The sequence below is a fragment of the Sapajus apella genome, unplaced genomic scaffold, assembly GCF_009761245.1.
Source record: "Sapajus apella isolate SASKATOON/1434 unplaced genomic scaffold, GSC_monkey_1.0 scaffold13, whole genome shotgun sequence".
NCBI classification, from domain to species: Eukaryota; Metazoa; Chordata; class Mammalia; order Primates; family Cebidae; genus Sapajus; species Sapajus apella.
The window spans coordinates 34,774,194-34,793,418 of record NW_022436953.1 but is presented as its reverse complement, the minus strand read 5'-3'; the positions used below and the strand labels follow the sequence as shown (position 1 = coordinate 34,793,418).

Sequence of the window (19,225 nt, the reverse complement as noted above, 5' to 3'; positions counted from 1 at the left end):
GGGTCCCATCACTTCCAGTTTAGAATCAGTGCCCGCCCTCGGGGGTCCCATCACTTCCAGTTTAGAACCAATGCCTGCCCTCAGGGTCCCATCACTTCCAGTTTAGAATCAGTGCCCGCCCTCGGGGGTCCCATCACTTCCTGTATAGAACCAGTGCCTGCCCTCAGAGGTCTAATCACTTCCAGTTTAGAATCAGTGCCCACCCTTGGGGGTCCCATCCTTCCAGTTTAGAATCCGTGCCCACCCTCGGGGTGTCCATTTCACTTCTCATTTATGATTAGCAGTTTCATGATGGAACTTCACAGCCACTGTCACTATCACTAAAAGCGATTTACACTAATCCACGGATGCAAGAGCAGCAGCCTGTGTAACAGACGTCACCCACAATTTGGATGACAACATCTTGGTTCAAATTAGGACCCTATAAACTAGATGTTCAGCAAATGCCACAGCCTTTCCCAGCTTTGATGAACTCATAGGAAATACGGTGGTGGTATCGATGTGAGAAGTCTGAGGACACTCCTCTTGGCGAATGCATAACCCCAGGTACACCCGCCCTGCACAGCAAAGCTGGAGAAATGGCACCACAACAGACCCAGCATCACTCCCAGGGGCACGTGCGTTAGGAAAAGGCTTCTGCGGTGCAGCTTCCTTCTGTGGGGCACTCCCAAAGACTATTGTGGAATGGCTTGCTCACTCAGTCTTCACTTGATAAACAATAGTGTAATGGGGTTGAAATCTCATTAAAAACCAACCACCCACCCACCCACCCAACCAATTAACCAACCAACCAACCAACCCACCCACCTACCCCAACCAAACCACTCAACCGATTAACCAACCAACCACCCCAACCAAACCACCCAACCAATTAACTAATCAACCAATGGTTTTCAAATCGAATAATGGCACTCCCTTGGGACCAGGCAGGGTTTCCTTCCAGGGCCACCCCTCTGCACAGGTACTGGTTTCTCACCAAGACCCAACTGGGCTTGAGTCCAGTTTGCCTGACACCCTTCACCATGTGCCATCTAATATAACACACCATCAGTGATGTGCAGCACCAGTCAATCATAAGACATTGAGGTTTTAAGTTTTACCCGATTTCATAGAGGTTAAAATATGAAAAAATCTAGGCAGCAGAACTGATTAAATATGCTCATTTCATACTGGATGGTGGTGGTGGAGGGGTACCAACAATGGAGCAAAGAATTTAACAATTAAAAAGTAATGATGCTCATGGATGGACAGGGGAAGAGTTCTGAACCACCAGCAACTGCGTATGTCAACCCCAAAGAAATTCCACGAGAGCTGTCACTAACGTATCTTGGTGGTCCACAGTTTATCTTTAAATTTGCAACCTATGCTATTTCACCCGTGAAGTGTTCTGAACTTCAGCCTGCCAGAACCTTCAGACAGACGGGTGGTTGGTATGTCCACCAAGATTTCTGTTGTAGAATTAAATGTGAGTTTCCCCTTAGTATTGCTGTATTTTCTAAGGACCACGTGTGACTTTTTGCCTTTGTGAAAATAGTAGAAATCTCTTGCTTTAAACACATACACACGAGTACAAATAATGTTCATGAATCAAGAAGGTAGACCTCACAGTATTCCACGTCACAGTATTCTCTAAACAGCAGACATAAACGATATTCTAATTTCTGAAAAGCATTGGATAGGAAAAGGCAACGTATACCCGTAGTGCTGTGATTCTAAACGGATCTCGAAGTCTTCCATCTTCATCTTTCAGGTTATAACCTTCTGCTCTTTTATCCCGTTCACTTATTTTCCATAATTTTATAGTTTTATCTGAAAATAAAAACCTCATTCTCCATATGAAAAGAAAAACTGCAACATGCATCATTACTGTTTGTGTATTACATTAGAAAGCGGTGTGGCCCTATGTTGGTTTATAAAGCTATGGGGTCTCTGAACATGAGTATCCCCACCGGAGACGTCCTGTTTGCTGAAGCTGTGGAGACATGCAGACAAGATGCGCACGTGTCGTTTCAATTCCAACCTATCGCTTGCTACCCTAGATAATGATTTACCCTCCCCCAGATTTGAAGCAAGAATAACTTCTAAAATAAAAAGGAATCTACACACAGAAAAAAAGTAAAAATAAAACACTAAATCAAACAGCCACTTAGAAAACAATTCTTACCATTTGTAGAGAGTAGAAAATGAGCAGCATTCTGTTGTGGTAACCACCTGATTTTATTAATTTTTTCCTCAATTTCTAGACTTTTCAAATAGTCAAACTCTGGTTCGTGACTTTGAAAGGTACTGTAAACATTATATTCTCCCCTAGAATGAGGGCGGCTTTTGTTCTGCAAGGAGACATGAGAACTGTTTTAATGAATAAAGTACAGTGCAGAGAAAATTTTAACACTATAAACTTGAATATCAAAAGACCACACGTTTTTTAAAGCGAAAAATCCTGGCTTAAAAAAAAAATCTCAAACAGATAAAACTCAGCATCACTTTATTGGAAAAAACCAAAACAGAAAGGACATTCCCAGCTCCTCTATTCCACCTGTGGGTCCGCGTGTACGGCAGGTTTCAGTGGAACACAACCAGGCTCCTGTGCGCACACACTGTCTCTGGCAGCTGCTGCACCATCTGGGTAGAGGTGAGTGGCTGTGAAAAGGCCTCCATGAGCTGTGGAAAAATGTTCGCAACCTGGCCCTGGGGGGAAGCGTCTGCTGAGTGTGCCGTAGAGGAGCGCCGGCACAGGCCTGAGGAACGTGACACAGCGATGTGGCGGTCCCATCACGGTGGGAGTGAGCCAGACGCCGCACAGCCGTGCAGGGCCACCACACAGCCGCGGAGGTGACGAGCCAGCACGGACGATGGCACAGCTGCGTAGTGCAGCAGGCGGCACAGGCGCCCACAGTGAGCGCTGCTTACATACGTTTTTCACACACAAAGAACAACTCTGTTACAGAAGCGGAGGAACATGCTTGGGAAGATATACACCATCTTCAAATGAACGAGCAGCTCTGGGAAGCTGGAGGGAGAGTGAGAAAGACGGAGGAAAGTGGCAGAACGAGATGGGGAAGGGGACAGAAGCTTCGTCTGGATCCCAGCGATCTCTTTCCTCTGATGAGGGCATAACCTCCGGGTGGTGGGCTTGCAGGTACATCTCTATTAACCTCTGAAAATCTGTATGCCCAAAGGAAATTTTCTATTAAGTATTCCGTAATTCAAAAATCAAGAATGCCAGTATTTTCATTCTGGCTCTATAGCCAGTATCTAGTATCTTAGATGTTTAACACTTCAGTACATATGCTAAAGAAGCTGAGCTAAACGAACTTTTAGGTCTAGACAGATGTTCCTTTACATTAGGAGAAGTCATCCCAAGAGGCTTCCCCCAGCTCTCCACTGCACTGAGTCTGATGTGCGGTGCATTCCTTCAGCTGAAGCCTCCATGGGCAGGAGCTGAGCTGCTCAGGGCTGCACGTCCTGCGTGGGCCGCACAGGGCGGATGTTTAAACTGCTCTCCTTTGACCCACTCCTAGCCCTCTTTACAGAAGCACAGCACTTCAACAGACAGTTCTATTGCGAGGGAGAAAAATGGACCAAATTATTTCAGAAGAAAAGCCTGTATAATCAAGTTAGTCCTAGTCCTAAGACATTCATCTACCAAGAAAAAACTGCGAAATATAAGCAGAAAGGCACAATGTCCAAGTCAGAGTGCTGCCTGTGCTGCCCCGGCCTTCCTCCCAAGCGCCAGCACGAGGACGCTCCTTGGGCTGCAGGCTCATCTCTGCCACCAACTGGTCCCAACTCCCTCCCTGGACAACCAAAACCCAAGTGACCCCTCAGCCTTCTCCAATACTCTGCACTCTCATGATGTTCTGCTCGGTCTAGGGAGAGGAATTCTTGAGGAAGCCTTGCTGGGACAGAGGCAGGAGAGAGCAGGAGAGTAACAAATAGGAAAAGGAGGACGAAGAAAGCACATTCTCTTTTTGGACATGCTGATTTCTGGTTTAACCTGATTCCCGGGGCCAGAGCTGAGCCTGGAGGGCAGGGGGCTGCAGAGCCACAGCCTTACATAAATTCTGTGTGCCTCAGTTTTACCGGCTGGGCTTCCCTGTAAGACATCATGTGCACAGAAAAATAAGAAAAGCTTGAAGCTCAAGGTGCTGACGGTGCTTCCTGCGCCGCCTTTGGCACAGCCAGAACCTCCCGCCAGGCGCCACGGACCCGATTCCTCACCTAAGGCCTGCACCTTCCAGAGTCTGGCAGGGCACTCACTATCCCTCAGAATCCTCCACGCCCCATCCACTCGAAGATGCCCATGCTGACACCTCTGAACCTTGCTGCAGCTTCTAACTGGGAGCGGAGTCGCTTAAGGGGCGGCAGCCACCTCCTCCTAGCTCCTGCAACTCCATCAGTGGCCTCTCTGACCAAGGACGAAAATGCGCACTGACACCCTCACCTGCACAAGAAGCACTCAGGTCCACAGCGAGAGTCACACGTGGCAACCGGCGAAACAGTCTAAAGTAGATGGAATATGAAAGCCTCTCATGTTAACCAAAATATGAAGAGAAAGAAAAAACCCTGCCTGGGGTTTATCAAGCTACAGCTGACTGAGTTATTCAATGACGTTGGTAGGGACCTGCTCCTGGAAAAATCTGTCACTCACATAGCAACTTAACACATCTTAAATCGACACTTAAAACCCCAGACTACCCAATGTATCTTAGAACAAGATGCTTGACTTTTATCACGGTCTGTTTTATATTTGAGAATTATTTAGGTTAAGCAACGATTCACAAAAACAAGAGAATTTACATTTTCTCTCTTAAGATCTGTCAGGCAGGGATGAGGCACCTCCCATAAGGCCATCGCTACAAAGGCAGACTTTTTGAAGACGCTAAAAGTGAAGTATTTCATTAAGACAGCCACCACTCAGCAATCTGTTAAAAAATCCTCCTGCAAGAAGCAATATTTAAACACCACCACCCATTTTTACTTCCATTGAAAAAGGTAAAGTATTTGGTTCTTTTTTTTTTTTTTTTGAGACTGAGTCTTGCTCTTGTTGCCTGGGCCAGAGTGCAGTGGCGTGATCTCAGCTTACCCCAACCTCTGCCTCCCAGGTTCAAGCAATTCTCCTGCCTCAGTCTCCTGAGTAGCTGGAATTACAGGCATGCACCACCACACCTGGCTAATTTTGTATTTTTAGTAGAGATGGAGTTTCTTCATGATGGTCAGGCTGGTCTCGAACTCCTGACCTCAGGTGATCCGCCCACTTTAGCGGATTCAAAGTGCTGGGATTATAGGCATGAACCACCGTGCCCGGCCAAGGTACATGGTTCTTAAGTAGCACTGTGCGATATTCTACTTCTGAGATAAGAATGCAAAATTATAAATATATCAAACTGTGAAGATTTAGAAAGATTAATGATAGAAACTTATTATTCACAAAAGGATTTCTTACCATCTCAAATCAGAGAAAACAGGATTAAAAAAAATCTTTAATGACATGGACATAATCAAAATTAAAGCTGCAACAGTTATGTTTTGCTACTGAAATCGGTTAGTACCTGTCCATGTTCCCCATGTGGCAGCCAGAACCTCCCAGTTCTGGCCAGTCCTCCAGGCTCCCCCTCCGGGGGGCGGGGCCAGTGCTTCCTGTGTACAGAAGCTCTGCAGAGAGGGGAGCGAGGGCCCACCAACCTCTAAACCACACCTCACCACACTAATGCAGAGACTTTGGAGGTGAGAAACTGTCCCTTTCATCTGCCAGGAAACTCAAGAGACAGAAAGGGCAAGGGACAGTATTTACACTCTGTTAAGGAAAAGGCAGGACAAGTATTTCAGACTCCAGGCTTGGCTGCACCGAGGTTTCTGAGGTTCCTGCCGGAATCCTTCCCTAACAAATAATGATCTCATTTCCTCAATCATCGATCATCGCTCACTAGGACCTCTGAGGCTCACCAAGAAGAAGAGGGAGGGGCTGGCAAGGCATCAACGAGAAGGAAGTGCTACGACCTAGAAGCCAGTGCTCAGGAGCTGTGGGGCTCCTCCAAGGCCCACTCTGAAGGTTCCCTTCCCTCTGGACAGGCAGCCTTCAAGGGGGCGTGCAAGAGTGAATGCTGCTCACCTCTCCCTGAAGGGAAGAGAGAATTTACACACCCCCACTCACACTTCTCTGCAGGAGGCGCTGAGAGAGCTGCTCGCAGCCAGCGTCCCACAGAACACTCTTCTACCTCACTGCAGGGCAGGGCGGCGGGGCCGGGCCAGCAGCTGCACTGGCGTAGGAAAGGGTTTTCTGAGAGCCCCCTGAGTTATCGTGGAATGAAAACACATAAATACACATCACCACCACCCTGCAGCCTGCATGTGGTCCCCTCTGGAGTCTCCTCCCTACTCTGAAGACAAAGGCCTTGGAGACTTCATCGGGGCTCAGCAGCTGAGGCCAGAACTTAGATATTTTCTGAAAGGAGATTCTGTATGGCTAATGTGATGGAACTGAAGCTTAATGAAATGAGACAATGGGAAAATAATTTTGCTTCCTCCCTTCTAAGTTATGTGAAAAAGGCTGAATGATTACGTTTGGTTTGTGGACTGAAAATTACTGACCTCTTGTTCACGCTGAAAAATAACAACTCTGCCGCCCTTGTCTCCTGTTGCAAGAAGATCTCCAGAGTAATTAAACTCAACGGTGGAAATGATGTCCGCTGTCAACAAAATACAGAAGTGATTTACTAGATGAGGTTTTGGGGGGCAGTCACAATACCAAAAAAGCAATCAAAAGGCTCAAAAGAAAGATAAAACATACACAACTTTCTCCCAGAATAAAGCGAAACTGTCATGGCAAACTTGTAATTACCAAGCGGCCACTTCTTGGTCCTGGTGCAGAGAACCTGCCAGCACATGTGAATGTGTGAGTCTGACTCCACCTCCATGCGTGGTCCCTGCTGCACCAGGATTTATCTAGGCTGGACTGTCTTGATGAAAGGACAAAGGGTAGAAATTTAGAAAATTCACTGCTACAAGAAATAAAGAGGGAAAACATGGGTCCTGAAGAATGCTGCCTGATTTTATAATGCATACCTAATGTTACCTTTTAAAATAACCCCGATTCTTTTATAATAGGAATAAAAATGTTTTAATGTTCTATGCAGTAACTTGTGTTGGCTTCTGTACATTACAGTCTCATAGACAGTAGAAGCTCCATGTCATCGTCTGGATACAGTTACTACCATTGATAATGATGACATCATTACCAAGTGAGACACTGTCGGGGCCCTTGAGATCTTTGACACTGCAACAAAGACCCAGACTTCAGCTAGACAGGGGCCCAGACCAGGGGGCAGACGAACAACAAAACTCAGCAGTGCAAAAGTGCTCAGGCACCCCGGGGCTAACCCGTTGGGCTGGGAGGGGAGTATCTGGATTTATGACAGACTATTAAATTAAAAAAAAACCAGGTCTATGATTTGGACAAAAATTTTTGGTATTTTCAGGAAGCAGTCTGGAGGAAGCCGGCTTCTCTGAAGCGCCCCTGTGTCCTGTGCCGACTGACAGCACAAGGCCTGGTGAGGCCTCCCGAGGGGCGGGGTCGGTCAGGGCTCGTCCTATAGCCATGGCGGGACTCACCTTACCCTGCAGTGTGGGGGTGTCTCAGGAACACTGAGATCACTACAGGCTCACTCCCCTGCTGGGCACCAACTCACGGCTCGCAGTGACTCTCTGCACCCCTAGGGCCCACAGTATCTTTAGAGCAGGAAGTAAAAAACTACTAAATGGCGATTGTAAACAACCCACCTACTAATCAGAAATGGACCCTAAAGCTGCAACTACTTGAGGAAGTCCCCCCAAAAGCGGAGATGCTAGAATGCAATTCGCAAAGGTCTGCACAGGCGTTTTAATCATGTTTGTAAAGGCTTTCCACCAGCATCTGCACAACTGCGGCACTGACTTCACACGGGAATCCCTGGCCTGGGATTTCTTTCTTTTTAAAAATCTTCAGACTTTGGGAGAAGGATGAGGCTGCTTCTTAGAAGTGTCACTATTAAATTACTGAAAATAACCTACCTTGCTTACATGAAACTGAAATATTCTGAATTGGATTTAAAAGGTCTAAACCTATGTCATTTATACCCAGAGGGTGTATAAAATTACAAAATTAATGGCATGCTAGCTCTGTCAGTGATTTTCAAACTTAATTAAAATGGACTGAATCTTTTAAAAGAGAAACTCCCGTAACTGTCAGGGCTGAGAAGTTTCATTAAGCTAGGCAAACATGCGTGAACCTGAAATGAGAAACACTGCAGCGCTCAGACAAGCTCTGAACCCAAACTAAATACACAAAATCACAAAACCAACAGAGTTTAAATTATCAACATCAAATTCATCTGATGGAGATAGTTTTTAAAAAAACAAACTGATGCTAAAAGCATAAATATGGTACTAAGGGCACCAAGTTATGTATTTGTTTTTTTTTGTTTTGTTTTGTTTTTTTTCTGAGACAGAATCTCGCTCCGTTGCCCAGTCTGGAGTGCAGTGGTACCACCCTGGTTCACTGCAACCTCCATCTCCTGGGTGCACGTGCTTCTCATGTCTCAGCCTCCAGAGCTGCTGGGATTATAGGTGTGCGCCACCACACCCAGCTAATTTTTGTATTTTTAGTAGAGACGGGGTTTTTCCATGTTGACCAGACTTGTCTAGACTTCCTGGCCTCAAGCGATCAGCCCGCCTCAGCCTCCTAGAGTGAGTTAGGCATTTAAAAGCTACTGTCACTTCCCCATGCCTGCCTTCTGCCTCCATTTCCCTGCTAGGGTAGTGGGAGCTTCTGCCCATGCCACAGCCTGGCACCTCCTGGCATCCCATGGAGGCATCGGGTCTCTTCTCAGCCAGACAGGCTCCACTGCGATGTCACTCCACCTGCCGTGGCACTGCTGCCAGCTGGCTGGCTGGCTGTGCAATCCTCACTCAACATCTGGGTCATCATCAAATCCGCAAGGTGTCGGCAGCAGCCTGTGTCCTCTCAGACCTCCTGCCAACGCTTGAGTATGTTCATCTCCTTTCTCTCCTGCCCACACCCAGGTGTCAGAAGAAAGCAGAAAAGACACCTGTGTGAGCAGCTTTAACAAACATGGGGGCAGCAAAGGGCTGGCACAGAGATGCAGAAAGTCTTTACAGAGCTGCTTGGTCCCCAGGTCACCCCCCATCCACCCTGCCGGGTGGGAGCACACAGCTACTCTGGTTTCTTTTTCCTTAGACACTGGCTGCCAGGGGTACCCTCTGAAATGCTCATGCCCAGGGGAAAGGGCCTCAATATTCAAACATTTGGGTTCTAGAAAAACATGGCCAGCCACAGTGAGGCTGCAAGCTGAAAGGCCACAGCTAAAAACAGCAGCTTTGCTCCACTAAGAAACCAACAGCTTACGACCCGCAGAGCCTCAGGAAGTCACCAAAACAAAGACGGGTAGGGTGGGGGAGGGGAGGGGGAGGGCTCACACTTGTAACCTCAGTACTTTGGGAGGCTGAGATGGGCGGATCACCTGAGGTCAGGAGTTTGAGACCAGCCTGGCCAACATGGCAAAACCCCATCTCTACTAAAAGTACAAAAATTAGCCGGGCGTGGTGGCATGCGTCTGTAATCCCAGCTACTCGGGAGGCTGAGGCAGGAGAATCGCCTGAACCTGGGAGGCAGAGGTTGCAGTGAGCTGAAACCACACCACTGTACTCCAGTCTGGGTGACAGAGCGAGACTCCATCTCAGTTAAAAAATACAAAAACAAAAAACAAAACAAAGATGGAATCTGAACAAAGAGAGATGGGAAAGCTCAATTTATGTTCTAGGGAGCTGCTACACAACCAGCCGCTACACTCCCAGTGTTTGGTTGAGTGTCCACCAGGAGCCTGGTGCTATTCTAACCATGCACAATCCCTGTACTGACCCCCAGTCAGGCCTCCTCAGATCTCTGGGAAGCAGGGCTACCATCACCCCAGCCTGACGGAGAGGAGAGGCATGCTGGACGCTGGACCATGCGTGCCCACGTGGCAAGCCCCTGTTGGTGAGTGGGGCAGGACGCAGGCTCTTCCCCACTCACCAGCAGGGCTGCCTCCTGGGCTGGTCTCAGACAGGTCACCTAGCAGGGCCCCCAGGAGAGGAAGATATGCTCCAGAAGGAACCAGGAGGAGAAGGTGCCACGTGAAATCCAAAGGACAACAGTCATAATGAAAACCCTCAGATCTCTTCCAAAGGGTAGAGCAGAAAGAAAAGAGATGGACAAGAGGAAGGAAAAGACAATCAGGGGATCAGTTCGAGGCCCCCCCACCCTCCCTGAACAGTTCTAGAAACACAACAGAGAAAGCGAGGGAGAAGCCTCCAAGGCCACGCCCTCAGGCTCAGAGGCCCTGCGTGGCTGCCAGTACACCCAGGCCGTGCACGTCTCAACACCAGGGATAAAAAGAAGATTCTAAAAACTCCCAGAGCAAATAAACAGGGGACACACAGAAAGGAAGGGATTCAGACGGCATCGCACAGGCAGCAGGAAACATGGTCGTTCAAACACCAAACATCTCCCATCAAAATTCTGGGAGAAAACAATTTTCAGCCTGAAATGCTAGACCTAGTCAAGTTTTCAATCAAATTTGAGGGAGTAAAAATGTTTTCAACACGCAAAGAGCCAAAACAAGCAGACGCTTTCTCAGGAGAGTGCTGGGAGACACAACTTGGCAAAATGAGAGAAAAAGCCAAGAGAAAGAAGATCAGGGATCTGACTTCCAAAAAATGGTGAGGAGAATCTCAGGACATAGGCCAGGCGGTCAGGAGGCCTCAGAGTGGCCGTGGGGACCGGGGGGTCGGGGGAACACTGGTCAGGACAAGAAGAGCTGAGAGCTGATGTGTTGGTATTTGACAGACGTGTTGAAGTGTTTGCTTAAAAAAAAAAAAAAAGCTCTAAAGACACATAACTAAGTGTATGGGAAAATCAGGCAATCATTAGCTCTAGGAAAGTGAAAACCTGTGTGAAAAAGAAAAGGCATAGATCAGTAATACACAATACTCACTTGTCAACAAAATACTATGTAACAAAAACTTGCAGTTGATTTCTTTCAACCTCTTTTTTGCCGGTGTGGGGGTACATGTGGGCTGAATGTGATGTCAGGAAAATGGGACTCATCAGTTACCACACAGGAGGTGGGCACTTATGGTTTGAAATCACGGAATGAAAAGTGAGCAGTCTAAGCAGGTGAGTTAGAAGTGGGATGGCCTCACGTGGCAGAAGAGGAGGGGCAGCTGACGAGGACAGTGGTGTTCTGTGAGGAAGCAGGACTAAGGAGCTGCGGATGGGGAGAGAAAACAGAGTGGGTGGCATTTGTGAAACATGGCCTAGAAGTCACGTCCACGTACCCCAGGGAGAGACAGCTGGAGCAGGAGACGGTGGGAAGGGCGGCACGGAGCAGGGCCGGGAGCTGCTCTAAGAACCGAGGGCAGGTGCGGAGGGCAGAGGACGGCCCCTCAGGCGGCACTGTTTCCACGAGGCATGAGGGAACGTCATCTGCTAGGAATTAAAGAGAGGGTAGGCCGGGCGCGGTGGCTCAAGCCTGTAATCCCAGCACTTTGGGAGGCCGAGGCGGGTGGATCACGAGGTCAAGAGATCGAGACCATCCTGGTCAACATGGTGAAACCCTGTCTCTACTAAAACTACAAAAAATTAGCTGGGCATGGTGGCGCGTGCCTGTAATCCCAGCGACTCAGGAGACTGAGGCACGAGAACTGCCTGAACCCAGGAGGCGGAGGTTGCGGTGAGCCGAGATCGCGCCATTGCACTCCAGCCTGGGTAACAAGAGCAAAACTCTGTCTCCAAAAAAAAAAAAAGGGGGGGGGGGGGGGGGACATGGGTGATGTAGGGGAGCCTATAACGGAAGTCCTCCCCCCAGAAGAGATAACAGTGACTAGTCTTGAGAAACGCAGGCCTGCCTCTCAGTATCCATGACCATTTCACAGCTGAGGCCAGCAGCGTCACTTTTGGGAAGCTGATCCTTCATCTTCGTGGCTCCAAACCAAGCATTGCATCGGTGTCCTCAAGACAACACAAAGCCCTGCCTTCACGCCGCTTCCGTTTTAGTGAATGAAACACTAAGTGAAAACAAGACCATCCAGCACAGTCCCTGAGATGGCACTGCCAGCCTGCCCAGTGATTGGGAGGCAGAGGCTCCAGGGATCAGGAGGAGAGCCTGAGCAGGGCAGGGACACCCAGGTCTGAGCCCCAGGAGGGATGATGGCATGGAGGAGGCCGGTGCGGGGAGCAATGTAGGGCTGAGGGCCCCAAAGGGTCGTGGGGTGTCCCTTATGCTGTGCTGAGGTGCAGGATACAAGAAACAAAGAGACAGGACACAGAAGTACAAGGAAAATGCAGCTGGGCTCAGGGGGCCATGCCACCTCTAAGTGGAGTTAGGCGAGGCCCTGAATGTCCAGAAGCGTGAGTATTTATTGTGTACAGGTTAGGGGGCAGGGCAGTGAGTGAAGTCATCTTAAAGGATAGTGATAGGGTCACGAGCAATGAAACAAGGGGTCCACCCCCATTAGGTCACCTAGGCTAGGAGGTGGACAGTGGGCAGCAAGGAGTCCATTCCCATTAGGTCACCAAGGCAAGGAAGTGGGGAGTGTGCAATACCTCTATCTATGGGCAAGCTAATTCTAAGAAGATTTATAGGAGGATGCTTTAAGTCACACAGCAGTGACAGAGCTGTCAAGGTTGCTGCCACCTTCTGGCAGCTTCCAGTGGGTTCTATGGGAAGATGCTTTTCGAGCAGCACAGTATAACAAAAGCTGATAAAGTTCACAGTCACCAAGGTGGATCGCCGGTCTGAGGGCTGCTTTCCACAAGAACTGGAGCAAGGTCCTACAACTCCTTTATCAGGAGGAGTGGCTCTTGCCCCAAAGCTGCCATACAGCGGGTGTCTTTACGATACTGAATGCTGCCGCCTGGGCCATGGGTTCTTGTCCTGGTATAACTGTTCTTCCCTTAAATCATGCTCTGCACCGTGTCTGCTGTAGACATTCCTCCAACTACAAGCTGCTTATTCCTTAATTCATGCTCTGTACCGTGTCTGCTCTAGGCATTCCTCCGATTATGAACTAAGATATAGTTTTACATGTGTGTGTAAATAACTGAGTGGCGAGATATTTTTTAGGCATTCATTCTATGAACTAATATATTATTATATATAGAGGATTATATAAAGGGAAATAACTGAGTAGTAATACCATAAATTGAACTATTCTTCAGGCCTTAATTGTGCCAGGATTCCGCTTAGCTTTCCTTCCTAGGTGCCTATCTGGGGGGTTACCCACAGAGCAGGGCCGCTCTGCCGGAAGCACTGGAATCCGAGGGGTGCCTGAAACCACGCTCTCCGAGGCAGTGCATGGCGATGACAAGGCTGTCTGGGTCACCAGTCTTCAGGAGATCTGGAAACTGCATCCGGAGGCCCCAGCGCCGAGGACCCTGACGAGTCACTCGCACAAAGCGAAGGCAGACAAAGCTCTAGGGGTGAGTCTGGGGCTGAGGACAGAGGTGCTTGTTTTATTATTATTCGACTTTTATTTTATATGTACACCTTCTCTAACTACTTCCTTCAACTGGTCTGTCAAACACGAATGCATCAGATCAGCTCTCAGCTCTTCTTGCCCCCCGAGATGATGTCTCCTGACCTGTCTCCCCTGCCTGGACTGGCCACTCAGAGGCTGCTGGCTGCATGGCTCATGTCCTGAAACTTTTCCTAACTTAATAGTTTTTGAAAACCCACTAGCTTTTTCAAAACAAAATATAAACGTGGCTATTTCACTTCTGTACTTCTCTGGATCTTCAGCGCTGCCAGCCTCCGCCCACAGCACCCACCACCTCTGCTGGAGCATTGCCACAGCCTTCAAGGGGTTCCCCCATTTCCTCTCCTGCGCCTCAGAGCCCAGTGTTCAGAAAGCAGTGGGAGGGAGCTCTTGAAAGGCATAAAGATAACATTACCAGGTGGAAAAACCCTGTCAATACCCAACTACCACAATCGGTCCATTACCAAAAGAGAAACAGCACTTAAAATGCATCACCTAAAACCACTGAGTCACTGACAAAACAAAAGGGATCCACGACAGGCGTGACATGAAACAGCTTCCCGCAGGTCTGTTTTCTGCTTCCCCCTCGGCTAGCTCTGGAGTGGGTCATTTAAACACACTGCCTGAGCGGCCGGGCGCGGTGGCTCAAGCCTGTAATCCCAGCACTTTGGGAGGCCGAGGCGGGTGGATCACGAGGTCAAGAGATCGAGACCATCCTGGTCAACATGGTGAAACCCCGTCTCTACTAAAACTACAAAAAATTAGCTGGGCATGGTGGTGCGTGCCTGTAATCCCAGCTACTCAGGAGGCTGAGGCAGGAGAATTGCCTGAACCCAGGAGGCGGAGGTTGCGGTGAGCCGAGATCGCGCCATTGCACTCCAGCCTGGGTAACATGAGTGAAACTCCGTCTCAAAAAAAAAAAAAAAAAAAAAACAACAAAAAACACACTGCCTGGCACATCACCACAGACCAGGTGCAGCTCGAGACCACTGCCCCTTCCCGACGGTCTCCACCTGGCCACCAGGAACTGTGGTGGACCAGCAGCCCAAGGGGTGATTACACAGAAAACCAGCTCCCTGCTTGAGTGCTAGGCTCATAGGCAGAAAAACTGGTGTCCACATTCCCTAGCCGCTAGGGAAGAAGGAATACAAGCCACTCTGTGATGTCACACTGTCACAAAGCGGCTGAAATGAGACTGATCTTTTCAGATAGGCATGGCAGCTCTTGCAGACCACTGCTGGAGCAAACACAGGTACAACAGCAACTCTGAAAACCATCAGGCAGTATCCACTAAGGCAAAACATGCATATCCCGTGGCCCAGAAACTCTACTCCGGACACATAGCCACCAGAACTACATCTGTGCATCGCTGAATCACTTATGAGAATGTTCACAAAAGAGTCAACTCGAATGTTCCTCAGCAGCAGAGAAGTGAGGGACATAAAATGGAACACCACTCAATGGAAACAATCCAATGAGCGGCGCACGCAAGACTGCAGGTCAGTTACAGAAAGACAGACGCTGCGAAGTGCTTCAGGTGCAATTCCATTTATACCACGTTCAAGAGCAGGGTGTCCGATGCGCCATGCCAACTGGGGTAGGAGTTGCCCCGGAGGGAGGGAGGGCCTGCCATCCTGGCAACGTGCTCCTTGTGCAGCTGGACGACAGTCAGTACTGCACACCTAGTATCTGTGCCCTCTGCAGGTGTCCCATACCGCAGCAAACAACCACAGCGTCCCTACGTCTCGCTGACTTCAGCTGTCCGTGTTACCCAGACTCTCACCGCCCACTCTGACGCGCATCCCCCGCCCTCTCTGAAGGTGCCCTTCAGCCTCTGGCTTGTAAACTTGCAATCCCTGACAGCAGCTTCCCCCAGGCCCTCTCCACGATGGCTGTCTGTTCTCTTGCACCCCACAGCCAGGAGGGAGAGTTTCTCCTTGCAGACCACAGCTCCCCCTTCCTCAAAACGACTGCTTCACACCTTTCCTTTCCCCTCAAGCTCCCAGCGCCCCAGCCACCCACCTCACTTCCCATTAATGAATCTGCTTATTTCATGAAAAACAGAAGAACCCAAGAGAGAACCACCATGGTCTCCCCGTCAAAGACACCCCCTGCACTGGAAAACGCCACTGCTTCTAGCAGAGACCATCTGGAGCAGGAGGACACAAGCTGGGCAGCTCTCTGGACTCATGGTGGCCACTCCCGCTCCTCCCAGCCTTTCACAAACTCACTGTAGTGAGCGCTTTGCTTCCCTAACTCGGCAAGTTCACCCATTTCAACCCACCCCTACTCTGGCAACCAGTTCATTTCCTACCATTACTCACTCAAGTACTTCTCTCCTCTACAGGCTGGGCAGAGGCAAGGCCCTGGGCGAGGCCATTTGTTTCATGCTCTGGGGCACCTGGCAGAGCTGTGCACACAGCGCTGGGACTCAAACAATGACACACAACAGTCAAAACACACGTCCAACCACAGGGTTTTCAGAAATCACAACTCCTTCACATAAAACTTCTCTAAGCAGACAGTCTACATATGCAGAAAGAGGAGCAGGGCTGCTCTCAGGGATGCAGAACTTCCCGAGGCTGTCAGGCAGTGAGCTCAGCGACGGCATTCTGGATACTACAAACTGACAGACAAGAAAAGTCGGAAATTCTCTAAATTTTCCAATGTTTTGTAGTGCCAGGGTCTCACTATGTTGTCCAGCCTGATCTTGAACTCCTGGGCTCAAGCGATCCTCCCAAAGTACTGAATTACAGGCGTGAGCCACTGTGCTCAGCTGGAAGTAGGAGATTTTCTGCAAGTGGACACAGATATGCACGTGCGCATACACACACGTTTCTGTTTTTTTTTTTTTTCCCAAAGAAGCTCACCCAAAGGCAAAAAGTCTACTCTGTTCAAAAACCAGACATAAACTAAAAGAAGTGAATCATAAGCCTCTACCATGCATTAAAAAAAATGGAAAACTACTTATGTCCAAGACCCAGTAAGACTCTAGAGACGCTATAATCTAAGAGCATCCAAAACTGAGTTGATCTGAATTACTGACAGAGGCAGAAGATGGCCAAATGCCTAGGCAAAAAAGGAAAAGGTCCTGGGAGAACCTCCGCCCCACCCAAGTCACCGTGCATGGGGTGAAGGAGGATGCCTAAACACGCCCACACTGAAATCTCCCGTCCCTTAACACATGCACAGTAAGGGAAATAAATCAACACGGAGTGGCTCAGACTAAGGGCCTGTGTGCACGCTGAAGAACTGGGTGGAGCTACTAGGAAAACGCACCTCATGCTGCAGAGGGGCCTGGCTTCTTCCAACTTCTCTGTGGTAGCCTGGTATTCAACTTGTGAGGAGTAAACCTGCTTGGAACTTTCCTTTTGCTTAATAAATTCTGCCCTCCTCATCCTTCAATGTGTCTCTGTGGCCTGATTTTTCTTGGTCGTCAGACAAGAACCCTAATTTAGTTGAACTAAGGAGAAAAAAAAAAATCCTCCATCATTATGACTAGAATGGATAAAATGTGACAAATCAGAAAATTCTGCATATTACTTTCTAGTCACTTAGGCACCAAAAAAAAGTTTGTGGCAAATTATTCTAAAATAGACAAGTCAGAAAGAACAACTAAGGCTTAGTTTCTCTGCTATAGGAACAAACAGTACTTTTGAAACATGATAAGTCTACCATATCCTAGGAATGCAAGGTTGGTTTAACATCAAAAACAAATCAATGTAATACACTGTACTAATAAAATTAAAGGACAAAGACCACGTGACCATCACCACCTCATAAAGGAGAGCTCAGCCTGACATCTGGCGGGTATCCTTCTGGGACAAAGACAGCAGAAGAAGAAACTGGCAGCAACCCTTGCTGTTCTGCAGCCACTGGTAATCCCCAGGCAAGCAGGGCCTGGAGTGGACCTCAGCACTCCTGCAGCAGAGGGGCCTGATTGTTAGAAGGAAAACTAAAAAACAGAAAGAAATAACTTCATCATCAACAAACTGGACATCCACTCAGAGAACCAATCTGAAAGTCAACAACTACAAAGACGACAGGTGGATAAATCCACAAAGATGGGAAGAAACCAGTGCAAAAAGGATGAAAACACCCGAAACCAAAATATCTCTCCTTCTACAAGGGATCACAGCTCCTCATCAGCAAGGGAACAAAGCTGGATGGAGAATGAGTGTGATGAATTGACAGAATCAGGCTTCAGAAGGTGAAGCAAATGGAGAGCTAAAAAAGCAGGAGTTGCAATTCTCATCTCTGATAAAATAAGACTTTAAACCAACAAAGATCAAAAGAGACAAAGAAGGACATTACATAATGGTAAAAGGATCAATGCAACAAGAAGAGCTAACAATTCTAAATATATACGCACCCAATACAGGAGCACCCAGATACATAAGGCAAGTTCTTAATGACTTACAAAGAGACTTAGACTCCCACACAACAATAGTGGGAGACTTTAACGCCCCATTGTCAATATTAGACAGATCAATGAGACAGAAAATTAACAAGGATATCCAGGACTTGAACTCAGACCTGGACCAAGCAAACCTAATAGACATTTACAGAACTCTCCACCCCAAATCCACAGAATATACATTCTTCTCAGCACCACATCACACCTACTCTAAAATTGACCACATAATTGGAAGTAAATCACTCCTCAGCAAATACAAAAGAATGGAAATCACAACAGTCTCTCAGACCACAGTGTAATCAAGTTAGAACTCAGAATTCAGAAACTAACTCAGAACTGCACAGCTTCATGGAAACTGAACAACTTGGTCTTGAACGCTGACTGGATAAACAATGAAATGAAGGCAGAAGTAAAGATGTTCTTCGAAACCAACGAAAATGAAAACACAACAAACCAGGATCTGTGGGACACATTTAAAGCAGTCTCTAGAGGAAAATATATAGCAATAAGTGCCCACATGAGAAGCAAGGAGAGATCTAAAATCGAAACCCTATTGTCAAAATTGAAAGAGCTAGAGGAGCAAGATCAAAAAAACTCAAAACCTAGCAGAAGAAAAGAAATAACGAAGATCAGAGCAGAGCTGAAGGAGATAGAGACACAAAAAACCCTTCAAAAAAATCAATAAATCCAGGAGCTGGTTTTTCAAAAAGATCAACAAAATAGACCACTAGCCAGATTAATAAAAAAGAAAAGAGAGAATAGATGCAATAAAAAACGAAAAGGGGATATGACCACAGATTCCACAGAAATTCAAACCATCATCAGAGATTATTACCAACAACTCTATGCACATAAACTACTAAACCTGGAAGAAATGGATAAATTCCTGGACACTTGCCTCCTCCCAAGCCTAAACCAGGAAGAAGTCGAAACCCTAAACAGACCAATAACAAGGGCTGAAGTTGAGGCAGCAATTAAGAGCCTACCACCCAAAAAGAGCCCAGGTCCAGATGGGTTCACAGCCGAATTCTACCAGACATACAAAGAGGAGCTGGTACCATTCCTTCTGAAACTATTCTAAACAATCCAAAAAGAGGGAATCCTTTCCAAATCATTTTATGAGACCAACATCATCCTGATACGAAAACTCGGCAGAGACTCAGCAAGAAAAGAAAACTTCAGGCCAATATCCATGATGAACATAGATGCAAAAATCTTCAATAAAATACTGGCAAA

General features: G+C 47.8%; 1 protein-coding gene across 1 annotated transcript in view; it reads right to left on the bottom strand.

Annotated features, from left to right (window-relative positions):
• The window catches only part of PPP2R2D (protein phosphatase 2 regulatory subunit Bdelta), a 51,214-nt gene that overhangs the window by 12,416 nt on the left and 19,573 nt on the right, over positions 1 to 19,225 (bottom strand). The window contains 1 exon segment of the mRNA XM_032282029.1: positions 6,592 to 6,689. Coding sequence (XP_032137920.1) covers positions 6,592 to 6,689 — 98 coding nt within the window.